Genomic DNA, 15,990 nt, shown 5'->3' with positions numbered 1-15,990 from the left:
TCAGGAGTGGCACCGCCACCTTCCACAAATGAAATCACATCAGGAATAAACGAAAAACGGATTGTGCAGGCTCTGCATAACAATGATGAGCAATGAAGGATTAAAAATCCCATCTCCGAATCAAAAACAATTGAGTTGAGAATGTGTTCATGGAACATAAATGGAGTAGGGTCCAAACTATCCAACGCACATACCCATACCATGTCAAATATTATTTCTACGAGAAACTTGGGAACCCCACCCGTTTGCACTGAATGGTTATGTAGGTTACTATGAAAATGCAAGCAAAAATCACAGATACGGTCGTTCAAGTGGAGGGTTAGCAACTTTTGTCTCCTGCAGTCTGCAAGCAGAACATGAAAAAATTGCAACAAATAGTAAAAACATTCTCATAGTAAAATTGAAATACAAATATACTGAGCAAAATGATAGGTCAATAATTCTGATCAATGTATACATCCAGCCAACAAAAGCAAGCAGAACTGATATATGTGCTACCATTAATACTATACTGTTGGAACAAATGCTAAATAATCCTTTAGTAGACTACGTGATGACTGGGGATTTTAATCTGAACCTATTAATACCATTTATAAGGGATGATGTATCACAATCTCAGGACCAACAATGGTTAATACCGCAGCAAGAGCTTCAAGGCTTTACGAGCAACAAGGGGCGAAATCAAATAGGTACGACATTCATCAAGGATATGGAAGCGCTCGGTTTGAGAGTCCTTAATGGTAGATTTAAAGACGATAGACCGCCTGCATACACATATATAGCCCATAATGCAAGCTCCAGGATTGATTATACAATGGTCTCATTGAATATATTTCAAAACGTAATCTCTTATAAGCTGGTTAAAGTCGAAGAGAGTGACCACTGTCAGCAGATAATAACCACCAATATTACAAACAATATTAACCAACAATATTATACTGTCCCAGGATATACTGGAACGATAAACTACAAAAAATTAATTTGGACTAATTTCAATAAGGACAGCATGAATGAAAAGGTTGAAAATATTATAAGGAGCTGCTTCATTGAAAATAGGAAGGAGTCAGCAGTTGACCAGTGGGTGGAATTTACAAAAAAACTAGTGAAACCCCAATCCCGGAGTAACCGAAGCAATATCCTGTTGAATCGTGAAGCAGAGGAAAAAGACTCCCATATGAATCTTCCATATACAATAACAAAGTTAAAAAGATCACGGAATAGGATAAGAAGACAACTAAATTCCACAACGACTAGTGAAGAGTCCCTGGCTAACTTAAAAACATTGAACCAGCACTTAAAAAAACTTGTATGGAATGAGAAATACCAAGCGAAACAGGAATTATGGTCCAAACTATTCCATGCAAGTAAACAGGCTAATGCGAGAGAATTCTGGAAAATTATAAACAAATTAGTACGGCCAAACAAACTGGTAGTTTCATCAACATTAACAGAACAAGAATGGGCAACGTTCCTAGAAAAACACCTAAACAACAATGGTGCAGCAAAAATCACTGAGCATGCAAAACAGCAGTACAGCTAGTGATGAGATGCAAGAACAATTTGTAATTGCTAAAGTGCACTTAATAAAATTAATTAAGAAGCAGAAAGATGGGGCTCCAGGCCCTAATGGGATACCATTTGCCCTATACAAAGAAAATCCTGACTTTTGGTCGACGTATTTGGTAAAAGTGTTCAAAGAAGTGATAGAGGTGGGAAAAATCCCTGATTCCTGGCGAGGATCTCTAATCTCTCCTATATATAAGAAAGGTAATTGGTCTCTTGCAGAGAACTATAGACTTATTACCTTACAAGACACAGATGCCAAACTGTTTGCTGGAGTACTCTTAAACAAACTAAATGAATGGGTAACAGAATACAATATTTTGCCAATGAATCAAACTGGCTTCATTAAAGGGCTTGGAACAATGACAAACATCATGGCATTAGCGTTAACAATTGAAAAATCATTGAGGATAAAACTGCCATTATATCTATGTTTTGTAGATTTTAAGTCTGCTTTTGACTGTGTGCAAAGAAACTTATTGTGGAAAAAACGTCTGGAAAAAGGCATCCCAGCTGTGCTATTAAATCTTATACAGTTGCTCCACAACAAAACCTGGGTAAGAGTAAGGATGGGGGATGGTCAATCATTAACAAAGGAAATCCCTGCATTGGAAGGGCTGAAACAGGGATGTGTACTGGCCCCCCTCCTTTTTAATCTATTTCTAGGAGACTTATCAGCCAACCTGGATGACCTTAATGCACATCCTCCTAAGTTGGGGGATAAGCTGATATCCAACTTGATGTATGCGGACGATGCAATCCTACTAAGCCACACTAAAATAGGTCTCCAGCGTCTAATCAACAGAACACTTTTGTATGCAAATGAAAATGGAATGGTTATTAATGAAACCAAAACAAAAATCATGGTGGTGTCCAGGAACAAAAATGTGAGACAAAAAAGTAAATGGTACATGGGAAACAATCAACTTGAACAAATAGATGTGTACAAGTACCTGGGAGTACTGTTTGACCAGAAGGGAACTTATCTCCTTCAGAAACAGGACATCCAAAGGAAAGCTAACTCATTAACAGCAGCATTCAAGATAGCACAAAAATCCCTTGGGAACCTAACTTATGGGCCACTATTGAAAATTATAGGAGCTAAATTGCTCCCAACCATTACATATGGAAGTGAGGCACTAATGGGTACGGATGCGAAACTAGTTAATAAGGTACTTTTCTAAAGTATATAGATCTCTTTTCCACCTCCCAAACAATGCTTCGCCAGCACAAATGAGACTGGAATTTGGTTTGAACAATCAAGAGTTAGCAAGAAAAGGTCAGTTTATTAAAATGTGGTATAGGTTTAAGAATGACCATGACAATCAAATTTCACAAATACTCTGGCAAGAAGTAAAAAATAATAAAAAATCACTTGCTTGGAGATATCTTCACGAGGCATTAGAAGAGTTTTCGCTGATGCCTATATGGAACAATACGATAAACAATGGATCATTTAAAAAAATAGTGAATCGAACAACCAACTACCTATCACTTCTACATGACAAAAACGTGCTGGCAAAAAGAAAACATTCGTGGACAGTAATAAATGTATATGGAAAAAAGAAAGTGCAAGAATACCTGGAGATACCATGGGCCGAAAGAAGTAAACAATGCTTTATGAACGCAAGATTTGGAATTCTTCCAGGCCTTAGTCACGCTCTGCCATGGAAAAAAACTAACTCCAGTCTATTGTGCAGACTTTGCAAAGGTGGAGAAGAAAATATTGTCCACCTCCTATGTATCTGTCCTGGACTTCGTAGGGAAAGATGTGCATTACTCAAACCTCACTTTAATCTCCGGGGTATAAGAACATGCAGGCAGGCACTGAAAAATTGTCTTCATCCAAATGATTTAGTCATGAATGTTGCCTTTGTAAAATTTTTAAAGATAATAACTACTGAACTAGAAAAATAGATGAGGAAAAAAGTTTTTAAGGGAAAAAAATAAATAAATAATTTTTAAATGTTATTACTGTTTTTAAGACCAAAGCATCTCAATTTTAAGGACAAAACTGTCTATTATTTTTTATTGTATTGTACTATATAAACTGAAAATGATTGCGTATTGGAAATATTGTAAGCTTTTAAATAATCAAACAATAAAGAATTTACTTACTTACTCCTCCGGTTTGGTTGACGCAGTCCTTTCGGGTGATCTTGTAGCCGTCCGGGATGGCTATGGCGATGTCGGGGGCTGAGGAGGCGTTCATCCAGGTTTCTGTGAGGAAGGCTGTTGTGTCGAGGATGTCCCAGAGTTCGACGGCGTGCTTGTGAACGGGGCGGGTGTTGAGCAGGATGCACTTGTTGGTTGTTGTTGTTGCCTGGTCTGGGTGGTGGGACGTAGGTTCGGACGCAGGTGAATTTGCAGGTTTGGAAGGAGAAGGGTCCGTGGGTGCACTTCGGAGTGGCTTGGTAGCAGGCGGCTGGTCGGCTGGTGTTGAGTACGTGGAGGGTCGTGGTGTCGTATCTCAGTCGGGTTACTTGGTTTTGGCGGGGGCCAGGGGTTCTGGCGCTGGGCGCGGTCCAGGCGCAGACGGGCACAGGCGGGCTTGCCTTTGGTGCACCTACTGCGCGTGTCCGCTGCACGGCCTCCATAAGAAGGGCTAAGGGAGGGAGGAGCAGCTGGGAGGCGGGAGCGGGTTGGCGAATGGGGCACCAGGGGAGTCGGGCCACAGGTTGGCAGTGGCGGAAAGTGCGAGGGAGTGGAGCGGGTGGGGGGCAGGGGAGGGGTAGGGCACGGGCACTAGGGGCGACCGGAAAAAAAAGAGGAGACCAATACAGGAAAACAAAGAAGGCAGAAAAAGGCACAGAAAATAAACAGAAAAACAGACTGGGCAGAGGAGAGGGCTTGCGGCAGTCACAGGTGGCACAGCGGGCAGCGGCAGCACAGGGGGACCGTGTGGCGGCTGAGGGGTGACCTACCTGGTGATAGGGTGAGCCTCACATTATGACCACAGCCAGCCTTTATGTGAAACTGTATACAATGTTGGTAAATCCTACAAGCAAAACCTTCATAAAATGCATACGCATCCCGTAAGTACTACATCCGTTTGTAAAGCACGGGGTAATTGGGGTAGTGAGATACAAGTTTCTTTATATAAGCGATTCTAAGAGAAAAACACAATGATTATTTTTTACTAATTAGTCAATATAAGACTGATGGTATGACATGATGACTTCTTCAAAAAATATATAGAGACCAGTAAAGTGCTCCAAGAAGTAGAGGAAAAAGTGACATCTTTCATTACTCCTTATTCATACATTAAACTAATCAGTTGTCTTACAGTAGTAAAAATCAAAGTTATTTCTCGTTTTACTATCAATGACCTTCTTGGACTTTTAGCTAGACTTCCGCATTGGTACAATGTAAATCACTGTCTGTCCATCATATATTATTCGTCAGAGAGTTTTTGTCGACTGTTGTATAATGCCCTCCAAAAACACATCAGGTATGCTTTATATCTACACTCACTATGTGCTTATATATAAATTGCCACTGTTGGTTACCCAGAAATAAAGTGCAGTTCATGGTCAACATTTTTACCCCTCTATACAGCCTTTAAACCTGAGAAGCCAAAATGCGTGTGTTCTCCTAGAAACAGAGACCCAGCTAAAGACAGGGACCCGGCTCGAGAATATCTATCAATTGGAAATTGTTACTTTTCATTCTTTCAGCTGCTCACTGCGCACAGGCCAGAGTGTTGCACCTGTCGCTCTCTCCTTTCTTTGCCAGTGTGGTTTGTGGTGAGCAGTCTAAATATAGAGAAAAAAAATCGACCTACACTAATATCGATGTCACAATATTGAAGGGGAAGAATATCGTTGTTAGGAATATCAATGGACAGAATATCGACCCTAAGATAAGTAATATCGATATTTTTTTTATATCGATGTAAGTAATATCAAAGTTAGTAATATCGATATCAAATATATTGATGTTACTAATATCGATGTTACTAATATCGATATTTATATTATTGTTATGTATTTTATTATGCATTTAATATGTATGTGTTATGTGTTTTGTTTTAAAATATATGTATACAATTTTTATATGTTAATAATGTTTTTAAAGTTATTTTTGTTGTTTAGTACCGTAGCGGGTTGTGGGTTTATAGGGGAATAGGGTGGAAAGTAATTTAATTGTAATTAAGTAATAATTTATTTTTAATGATTGGTATTGATAATTATATAATTGTTAATTAATAATTGGTAAGTAATTGTTATTAATTGGTCATTCATTTTTATTAATTGATTAAATGATAATTATGTTAAGTGTATTATTTTATTATAGGAGTGTGTTGTGTGTTTAAAGCCGAATAATTTTTGAAGTAATTGAAATGTAATTAAATATTACTTTTTTGGGGGTATTGATAATTAATTTATTAGACATTAATTATTAATTGGTAATTATTATAATTTATTTCTTGATTATGAAAATTAATTTATTATTGTTTCATCATTAATTGGCAATTAAATATTTATTGATACATTTAATCAATATATTATTAAGTAATTATTAAGTGGTGGTTAATGTTTAATAATTATATTTTTTTGATATTAAACACATTTTATTTATCAATATTTGGTAATTAATATTTATTAATGATTATTTATTGGTATTTATTATTTTATTGTTAATTAATTATTCATTGCTAATTATGTTTTTATTAATTATTTACCTCTATTTGTAAATAGTTTAGAGTTATTTAATAATTAATTCATTAATTAATTTAAAAAAGTTATTTTATTTATAAGTATGTTATTTTTTACTTCTACGCTATCCAACATTTTCCCAACTGTTGCACTCTCTGGAGTTGGAATAGTAATTGTTACCCCTACGCTATCCAACACTTTCCCTACTGTTGCACTCTCTGGAGTGGGAATAGTAATTTTAAACCCTACGCTATCCAACCTTTTCCCTACTGTTGCATTCTCTGGAGTGGGAATAGTAATTGATACCCCTACGCTATCCAACACTTTCCCTTCTGTTGCACTCTCTGGAGTGGGAATAGTAATTTTAACCTCTACTCTACCAAACACTTTCCGTACTGTTGCACTCTCTGGAGTAATGCTTTCCCTACTGTTGCACTCCCTGGAGTGGGAATAGTGATTTTTACCCTCCCGCTACCCAACGCTTTCCCTACTGTTGCACTCTCTGGAGTGGGAATAGTAATTTATACCCCTACGCTATCCAACACTTTCCCTACTATTGCACTATCTGGAGTGGGAATAGTAATTTTAACCTCTACGCTATCCAACACTTTCCCTATTGTTGCACTCTCAGGAGTGGGAATAGTAATTTTAACCTCTACGCTATCCAACACTTTCCCTATTGTTGCACTCTCTGGAGTGGGAATAGTAATGTTAACCTCTACTCTATCCATCACTTTCCCTACTGTTGCACTCTCTGGAGTAATACTTTCCCTACTGTTACACTCCCTGGAGTGGGAATAGTAATTTTTACCCTCCCGCTACCCAACGCTTTCCCTACTGTTGCACTCTCTGGAGTGGGAATAGTAATTTATACCCCTACGCTATCCAACACTTTCCCTACTGTTGCACTCTCTGGAGTAATGCTTTCCCTACTGTTGCACTCCCTGGAGTGGGAATAGTCATTTTTTCCCCTATGCTATCCAACACTTTCTCTACTGTTGCACTCTCAGGAGTGGGAATAGTAATTTATACTCATACATTATCCAACGCTTTCCCTACTGTTGCACTCCCTGGAGTGGGAATAGTAATGTTAAGTTAAGCTATCCAACATTATCTTTAGTGTTGTTTTTGTTGGAGTTGAAATATTAGTTTTATTCCCTCTATTTAATATTTGTTCCTCAGTCCCCATATCAAGGGGTGTTAAATCTACAACCCCCCCCCCCACCACATCAGTAATGATGCTTGACAAACTAAGCATGTCTTGTCATTTGCGTGGCTTGATGTGTAGAAATTGTGAGTGTGCGGGCAGAGGGTTGTGTTCAGAGTCCTTGGCCTTCAATAAAGTATTTAGAAAGTACAACATGACAATTTTACATTACGTGTTAAACAAATACATTACTTTGCAGGTTGTGGTTTACACCCAACATTAGTTGTGCGTGGTTCAGAGTGTAATGGTAAGTAGAACATACATTCAGGAGTGGGATATGGGTGGAATACCTTATGGATCGCTACTAGAACACTGTTATGTGACACCTTAACAAGTGGTCCAGACAAAGGAATTCCTAGATGAGTTTTGTAAAGATTTGGTTGATTCGAAATTGGGAAGGCAGGCAATCCTATGGACAATTAGTTTAAAACACGAAGAGGTCCTAGAAAGCTGACCCAATGCGAATAGCAAGTTATTTTCTACAACTATCTTACAATCTATTCACATTGTATTTTAATATTAAAGTGTAGGTACACAACACTATGTGTCGTAAAGGGCTGTGTTACATTACCATTAGGAAGGATCTGAGATTATAGTGGACAACAAAAATGAGCTGTGCTGCTGATCATAATTGCAAAAACTCTGCACTGGCTTATGTGTTTAGGAGAAGCTGCACAGCACATGCTATTCTAAAACTGGGCCAGTTTTTTTAAGTCTGAAGAGGGCCTTCCACAGATGGCATTGGTGTAGGTTGGCAAAGAATAAGTTCACAACATGTTCCAAAAAGAGAGACAAACCATTACTCTATGCACCCAGTTTTCATGATTAAAGCAATATTTTTTCCATGCTTTATTGTGCTAAAACCGAAAAGTTAATACTGAGGACCTCGAAGAAATCATCCTGTCTGTACTTAACTATTGACAAAGAGTGCATGCCATGCATTGCCAGGTAAATTCAGTGTGGCAATACGCATAGCCGGTGAATGACCTGCTCGGGAATTTTCTGCCTAACAAATAATTTTTTCCTATCTACTGCAGCTGAATAGTTTCCCCGGCCCATCAAAGCTTTTTTGACCCTCCCCACCAATGCCTTCTTTCTTTGGCCCATTGCTTGCTATCCTTTCTGTGGGTGGACTAATGTGAGTAGAGATGACCCAGAAGAATAGCCTGGCTTTACTAACCTGTTGAAATACCAGACCGCATATTGCTGCTAGCATCTATCTCTGATGCCATTTTCTTATTCTTGGAGGCGTCTTCTGCAATATATGTCTTCAGCGTGGTCCTGGCAAGAAATTCACCAGTGTAGAAAGTTCATCATGAACGTTCTGCATACCTCTATTTTATAAACGTGTAACCTCTCTCCAGTGTTGCAAAAGAGAGAAATGTTTTTAGAAACAATCCAGCTTTTTTCAAAAGCTTCATGGGGGGCTAGTATGGTAGACAAGCAAGATGCCCAATACTGAGTTCCCATGGTATTCTGCAAAACCTTTCTGCTGAACCCATATGGAGGTCAAATAATATTTAGTCTGAAAGACAAAAGAGAATCCCCTCAGATCATCAGGAAAACAAGATGGCCCTGGGGTGCTCATAAGAAGTACTAGCCTGGGAGTCGTGGATGAGATCCTTGTGGAGTCTGAAGGAGTTCAAACTTCAAGGGAGATGGAAAGGAGACGCTGGGTTGATCGGACACATGCAGAATGTGAATATGGAGGACTCTTGTTTGAAATGGTTGTGCAGTTCAGCATTCATAATAGAATCTGGACAGGGATGGAATGCTTTGTATGGCGGTTCTCTGAGCAAGACCAGGGTCGCAGAAGGGCAAACAGACGGAGTGGGTCATCAGGAAAAATGGGCGTCCAGAAAGTGAGACCTAACAATAGCCTGACCATGTGGATGACACTGGGGGTAGTTTGAACTAGACAGGGCACTGGTAGGGGGGGGGGGGAGACATGGGGGGGCACCCAGCCACTTTGAGGTCACACACTCAACCTATTCCTGAGCCAACCGCTTGGTCTCATATAGAGTTGGGCGTGTGGGTTGCTACTCAGATAGATGAAAATAGAAGAAGTAGAAGGGCAAGAGATACAACATGAAGACTACAAGAGCAATACAACTGGTGGTGCTAAAGTGGTGGTTTGCACAGCAATTAGAGGCAAGTAGCCCTGGCAGGCTTCAGGAATTAGCATAGACAGCACACAAGTATGCGTTTCTATGGTCATTCTGGTCGGTGTGGGAGAGGGAGTACAGTTATCCATATAAGGCACCTGAAGAAAAGCAAATTCAGTAAGAGAATGAAATCAAACCTGACGTTTTCAACCCCAGGACCACCACACTGAGGCAAAACTATGCAGAATAAGATTACATTTTAGGCACAGGGCCTCCAGCGATGCAGAATTTTCTCTGTTTTGACATTCTGGATTCCTGCCCCTCCCTAATTTTTGAACTGTTTAAGACTCTCTACCAACCGGACCTTCAGAAAATCCCCCTTCTCATATTCACGAAATCCAAACATTAGTCCATAAGCTGAGGTTCTGATTGTGTGTGCTGGGTTTGTATTGAACTAAGAACTGCAGCCTCTCGTCCCTCCACTCATTTAACCTAATCTACTTTTCTCTTTGAGCATTACTAATTGACAAATACCCAAATAGCACAGCGTGACCCTGCTAATTTTCTTAGGCCCACCTTGTTATGTTATGTTAATTAAATTTAATATAGCGCTTGAATCACCCGTGGGCATCTCGCCGCTGCAAACCTTCCATCCTTGCACTTAGGTTATCTCTTACTGCCCAGTACTGCGAGGAGATACCATCCTCAATGCCTACCACACAGCCCATGTAATCTAAGGAGCCTCTCCATAACACGTTGCAGGCATTAGTCATTCCTCTCCGGGTGTAGAGAACTGCAGTAGTCAGCAGTAAGAGGGAGGTCCATAAACCTCTGCACACCGTCTTATTTATTTCGAATACTTAGGGGCCGATTTAGACCACAAAGGACGGTCTTTACTCCGCCGGGTAACAGAGTAAAATACTCTGTCGCCCTGATGGAATACCCATCCTCGGAATCTAGAGATGGCCATCAGCTGATAGGACAGAAACCGCCGTCACAACAGTTCTTGTCAATGTATTAATAGTTTGACGACTGGTCCGTCAACATGACAGTACCATCTGTCAGACCTTTATTTTCCTAAATAAAATCCCAATGCAGGATTTTGTTCTTGAAAATACAAAATGAATGACCCCCGCATAATGAGAGTTGTCTCCCATGGTGAGAGTCATTTAGCAGTTTTCACTGCCCCTGTGCACGTGGCAACCTGCCTGCACTTTTTAAAGGGGATGTCTGGGGGTCCATAGGACCCCTTTTCCCACCCTCCAGAGGGCTGATTTTGGGGGAGAGGGGTGCACTGTCAGTGCACCTCCTGACAGCTTCTTTGCCTCTGCGCCTGTGTTGGTAATATGGCGCAGAGGCAAAGGGATTCCCTCATTTGCATGGTGACACGCCTTATGCAAATGAGAGCACGCCCTCTTGAGGAAGTGCTGGCGCTGTATGCGTGCCAGCACTTTCAGTATTACATAACAGGACACACACGTCTGCGGCCCCTTCTGTAATACCAAACTGCCCCGGGACGAGCAAAGCGGGCGCAAACACCCATTGCACCCCCGGGGTACATTATGTAATACAGCCCCCGGTAGTCAAAGAAACTCTTGGCTAGCCAGTGGCAAAGCAAGCACTCCTTTTCAGGTAGAGGCCACTTTCAGGCATGGAAAAATTGCATATGTAGAACAAAGCGTAGAAAATGCTTCCACAACAATATGCTATCCAGTGCATTAATACTGGACTAGCAACTATAGAAAGCCTATAATTATGTTCTCAATACTCTATACGATCAATGTGTAGTTAAAGGGAAGTGTGCTCAAAAGGCGATTATAAAATAGATGTAAACATTTATTGAATTAGGAGCAGTGATTGTGGAAAAGTAAAGGATCCTAGACTCCAGGGAGGATGAAGGGGAACAAATAAGATAGGATATTTGGTCGGGGAGAGGACAATGTTATCTCTTTCGGATGTAATATCTCTCCTGTGTATATGTGTAAATAAATATATTATAAAATGAAAATCTAATGAAACAAAAAGGGTGTTTGATTTTCAAAAAGACTAACTTGTGCAGTTGTTCTTCTTTTAGACGTTAGTGAATGTAAATGCCGAGCTTAAAACAACATGATACAAGCAGTTCTTGAGTTGATCCATTTATATATTGTTTGTGTATCTTGTAAAAATATGTTTGGTGTTTTCTAGATTCAACTTACCAGTACATCAAAGGATCTGCACATGTGAAACCCAACCACGGAATTTTCCCCACTGGACTGCAGTGTGTAACGATCCTCATTGGAGTCTATGATATTAACAGTGGCCTTCCTCTGATGGGTGTAGTCAACCAACCTTTTGCCACCCAGGACCCAGACACGCTCAGGTATATATATGTTTTGTTGGTGCAAATGCACAAGTTCAGTTATCAAAGTAGCTGTTGGGCAGCATTAATGTTTTCTTTGCATGCTTCAAGAAACAAGCATTACAGCTTTATTTGGTCGTCAGAACTGTTTGGGTCGTATTGTTCATATACTATTGCTTTTACATACTTGCCGACCTTTTTTAACATGCAGCCTATACTGCAAAATACACAAACTTCACACACTTCACTCTGGAGGCAAACCACTGTTCTGCACTTACGTTCTTTTCACAGCCTTGATATGAAGGAGTTGCAGTCCTGTGGCATTCTGGTGTAATGAGGCAACTATCATCATTTCTCCAATTTCTGTTCCTGCTTTCAGACCCCATTTTGGAGTTATACATTCGAATCTGAATATTTGCTGATATTCTGAATGTCTGTAGTTTTTTCTAAGTAAGAGCATTTTATCCCCTGTCCCCCGGATTTGTTTTTGCAACAAAGTCGATTTTGGTCAAATATGTAGCAGCGAAAATATACAAAAGGGAATCTGGTGAAGCTTTTCACCTAAAGATTCACTTCTTCAATTTTCATCTGAGGTCAACATTGACTGAAACCTCTCATCTTTTCTTGGTGGTTTGTGTGCAGCAGGGTGCTGTCTCAAGTGTATGTCCTGGTCACCAACACTATTGACACGGTTGCACCCTCATTGGCCATCTTGCAGTGGAACAAAAGTTTGGATCATAATGAAAGGTATACCTAACCTCGCAACTTCTGGAGAAGGCTTACTGCATGAAGGAAGGGCAGCTACAACACTTTTGGCCCACTGACACCTGGGTTTGTAGTTTACCTATGAATACTTGAAGCAAAAGAGAGTCTGAATCATATTTAATTCGGATGTAAAAAAACATAATGATAAAACATTGCAAAACATACCTCAATAAACTGAGTAGTGAACTATGTAAAACTAATATTTGGCTTAGGTAAACAACTCATTAAGTACTCCACAAGTCAAAATTTTAAAGGTAAGAACTTGTCAGTGTATTTCTAGGTAGGGTTTCAATTAAAAAAGTATTGTAAATGTTTTTAATTAAAAAGGGTTAACAAACCTTGGTTTGGACACCATAACAAATCAATGTAAAATTTCACAATTTCACTGATTAACAAATTCTACCTGTATGTGATTCCAAAGATGCATTTCACTTTACAACAGCGCGGTCCACGCATTGCACACCAAAGAGGTTGCCGTCCACAAGCAATAAAGAGAAGCAGACCTGCATTGTGTGAACCTTCTGTCCATTAATGCAAGAGCCAATTATCTTCCTCCTAATTGCTTGTGCACAGGAAAAAGATAGTGTATTTGCTTCATGAACATATGCATGCAGTAGCAGATACCGGAGTCTGAAATAAGTTATGAGTTAGCGGGATTGTGGGTTTTCCATTGTCATCATGTAGGTACATGTCCTAGAGACCGTGTTATTGGTAGGGAAGACTGCATACTGGGTTTGTGCAAATCCACCTTTTCTCTCAAGGAACTAGAATGCTTCCTCCACCTTGGCAAAAGTCCTGTATTTGGTACCTTAGGAAATTTTTAAGCATGTTTGTACCATGATATAGCCTGAATTGTCCGAGCTCCTTGTTCATTACGTTATATAACTAGCTGCTGTACTGCATAAAATACAATAAATAATCCCCCAGTGAGTTTAGCTTTTTCATTTCTCCAGATGGGTAGCAACAAGCATGAGCATCAAGTTGCAGTTTGACACTTGTATAGGCCATCCACAGTGACAGTGCATTATACTAGTAGTGTTCAACCATGGACCCTACCAATATAATGCCCCTGAGAACTACCCTTGCAGCTTGAATAGAAAGGTATATAAAATATACTGCGGTGCACATTAGGACTACATGCTACATGGACCAGGTAAAATTGAATCATACATCATTCATATTCAAACAGAAGATGGTGGGATAAAATGTATTGGCTGATGTTTTTATCCTCTCTAAAATTAATTTGAATAAAGATTTTATGATGAATCCTGCGCAATTGGACTTCTGAGATGAATAAAAGGACTGTTTTTGTGTCTAATCAGCAAAACAAAAAAATGCTTTAATGTATGTGGGCATGTGCATTTTTTATGTTTAGTAAATCCCATCTATTTTCCTCTTTGTAAGAAGTAATTAAGTCCGCATATCCCACTATTTTATTCAATGCATTTTTTCCTGTTCATACACCTCCTAAATTACAAAAGTGGTCATCCTCCATAACGATTGGCCAAATGAAAGACCTTTTCATTCTGAGGTGGTTTCCAAGTTAGGTAAGAATGCACGACCTTATCCTGATCACTGCCACGCACCTCTATGGTACGCTCTGCAAACATATGCCTGATGTAGCTACATTTTATTCCTGTTACAAGATGTCTCATTTGCATGCATGTGACATCAACATCTATCGACCTTCATGATAAGAGGGTAGCACGATGACGAATTATGACGAAATCACGTTTCTTGTAGAGGCATTTTCACCATCTTAATTTGAAACGCAAAACAAGCAACAAATTGCATAGGCTGAAATTTCTCATTCTCAGTTTTTTGGGTTTTTTTGCAGCTGGAAAGGGCAATGCTATTGGGGGATATCCTACCTGAATGCCAACTTTCACTCGGTGCCCCAACCAACGTTTCCTGAAACTAATGACAATAAACCGAATAGTGATTGTTCAAAGATGTTGGGGAAAGAAAGTGGTGCCATGCAAAATAAGTTGCATCGGTTTTCAGTTGTTACCAGTACGGGCGAAGCTGAGGACATCAGAACAGCGCTCTCAGATATCTGCGAAGAATGCCTGCACTATGCAGCTGGAGCTGGCTACAAGAGTCTGTGTGTCATACTAGGACTTGCTGATGTTTATATCTTTTCAGAGGACACAACATTCAAGTGGGACTCGTGCGCCCCTCATGCCATCCTGATGTCTCTTGGTGGGGGAATGGTGGACTGGAAAGACTGCCTGGCAAAAATAAGGCAAGGCCAAACCGAACAAAATCTGTCACAGGTACTGTACAATGCAGAAGTGGGAGGGGCCACAGGTGCTGACAGATGGGCCAATAAAGGAGGAATAGTGGCTTACAGGTCTAAGAAGCATTTGGAAAACCTATTGAACCTCCTAGTAAGAAAACTGCCTTTATAAGGTACAGGAAAATTTTGCAGTATACAGTATTGCAGTATGATGTTTTTAATTTTAGATAGAATTTTTACTTCTGTTTTGTGAAATGCTGGTTTAGAACAGACCAATGGTATGTATTTTTGAAGACTGGCGTTTGTTTTATGGAAGTGTGCATTGCACACATATTTTAGGTTACAATTTTAATATTGCTGCTAAAACGTCATTTATTGTGGCCCAGGCCTGACTTTAAGCATAAACATTAGGCAAGGGAGAACACGTTGTTGATTCTTGGCTGTGAAGGCTACTTGTGAGTAGCCAAAGGTGTCTCTCAGTAATACTGCTGCCTTACGTTCTGCTCAAACCTACACAATGTTATACACAAGGGTTTCAACAGACCTGAAGATTGTATAGCTTTCTGTAAGGAAAATATTCCTCCTCATCTGAACAAAGCTTTCTCCATATCCCAAAAATTTAATGTTCAATTGGCAGGTGTTAAACTGAAGCAAACAAGCCAAGACAAAATCAACCATTTAAAAAAAAAAACATTTTATTGATTTTATTCAATAAAAACAAACAATCAAGCGGTGCGTGGCTCTATTCTGAGAGGGGTAGAGATTCCAGTCATATGCCATGATAATACGTTTAGAGATAACAATTTACACAGTTGAACTGAAATACCAGACACATAGAATGATTAGGGGACAAGAGCACATTGGGCCAAGTTATCAAGCCAACGATGCAATGAACATTACAGTTATACATGCTTAACTGCCATAGTCACATTACCATGGTACAAAAGGCATGAACATCACCCCTCTTCATTTGAGCCCTCCACCAACCCAGTTTCATCCTTATCACCAAATTTATTAAGAAGAGACCCTCACAACATTATCACATCCGACACATCCTCATCAATACGGACAATACGCATATTCATCTCCTCCACCATGCCCCGTCCAGGGAG

General features: G+C 39.8%; 1 protein-coding gene across 1 annotated transcript in view; it reads left to right on the top strand.

Moving 5' to 3' along the window:
• The window catches only part of INPP1 (inositol polyphosphate-1-phosphatase), a 165,272-nt gene extending 149,665 nt beyond the window's left edge, over window positions 1–15,607 (top strand). The window contains exons 5-6 of the mRNA XM_078680376.1: window positions 11,721–11,895; window positions 14,477–15,607. Coding sequence (XP_078536502.1) covers window positions 11,721–11,895; window positions 14,477–15,050 — 749 coding nt within the window. The 3' untranslated portion in view covers window positions 15,051–15,607. The remainder of the gene's footprint in view (window positions 1–11,720; window positions 11,896–14,476) is intronic.
• Window positions 15,608–15,990: the final 383 nt, after the last annotated feature.

The sequence above is a fragment of the Lissotriton helveticus genome, chromosome 3_1 (assembly GCF_964261635.1).
Source record: "Lissotriton helveticus chromosome 3_1, aLisHel1.1, whole genome shotgun sequence".
Classification (NCBI taxonomy): domain Eukaryota; kingdom Metazoa; phylum Chordata; class Amphibia; order Caudata; family Salamandridae; genus Lissotriton; species Lissotriton helveticus.
The sequence above is the reverse complement of the archived record's forward strand: the minus strand, read 5'-3'. Positions and strand labels throughout refer to the sequence as shown.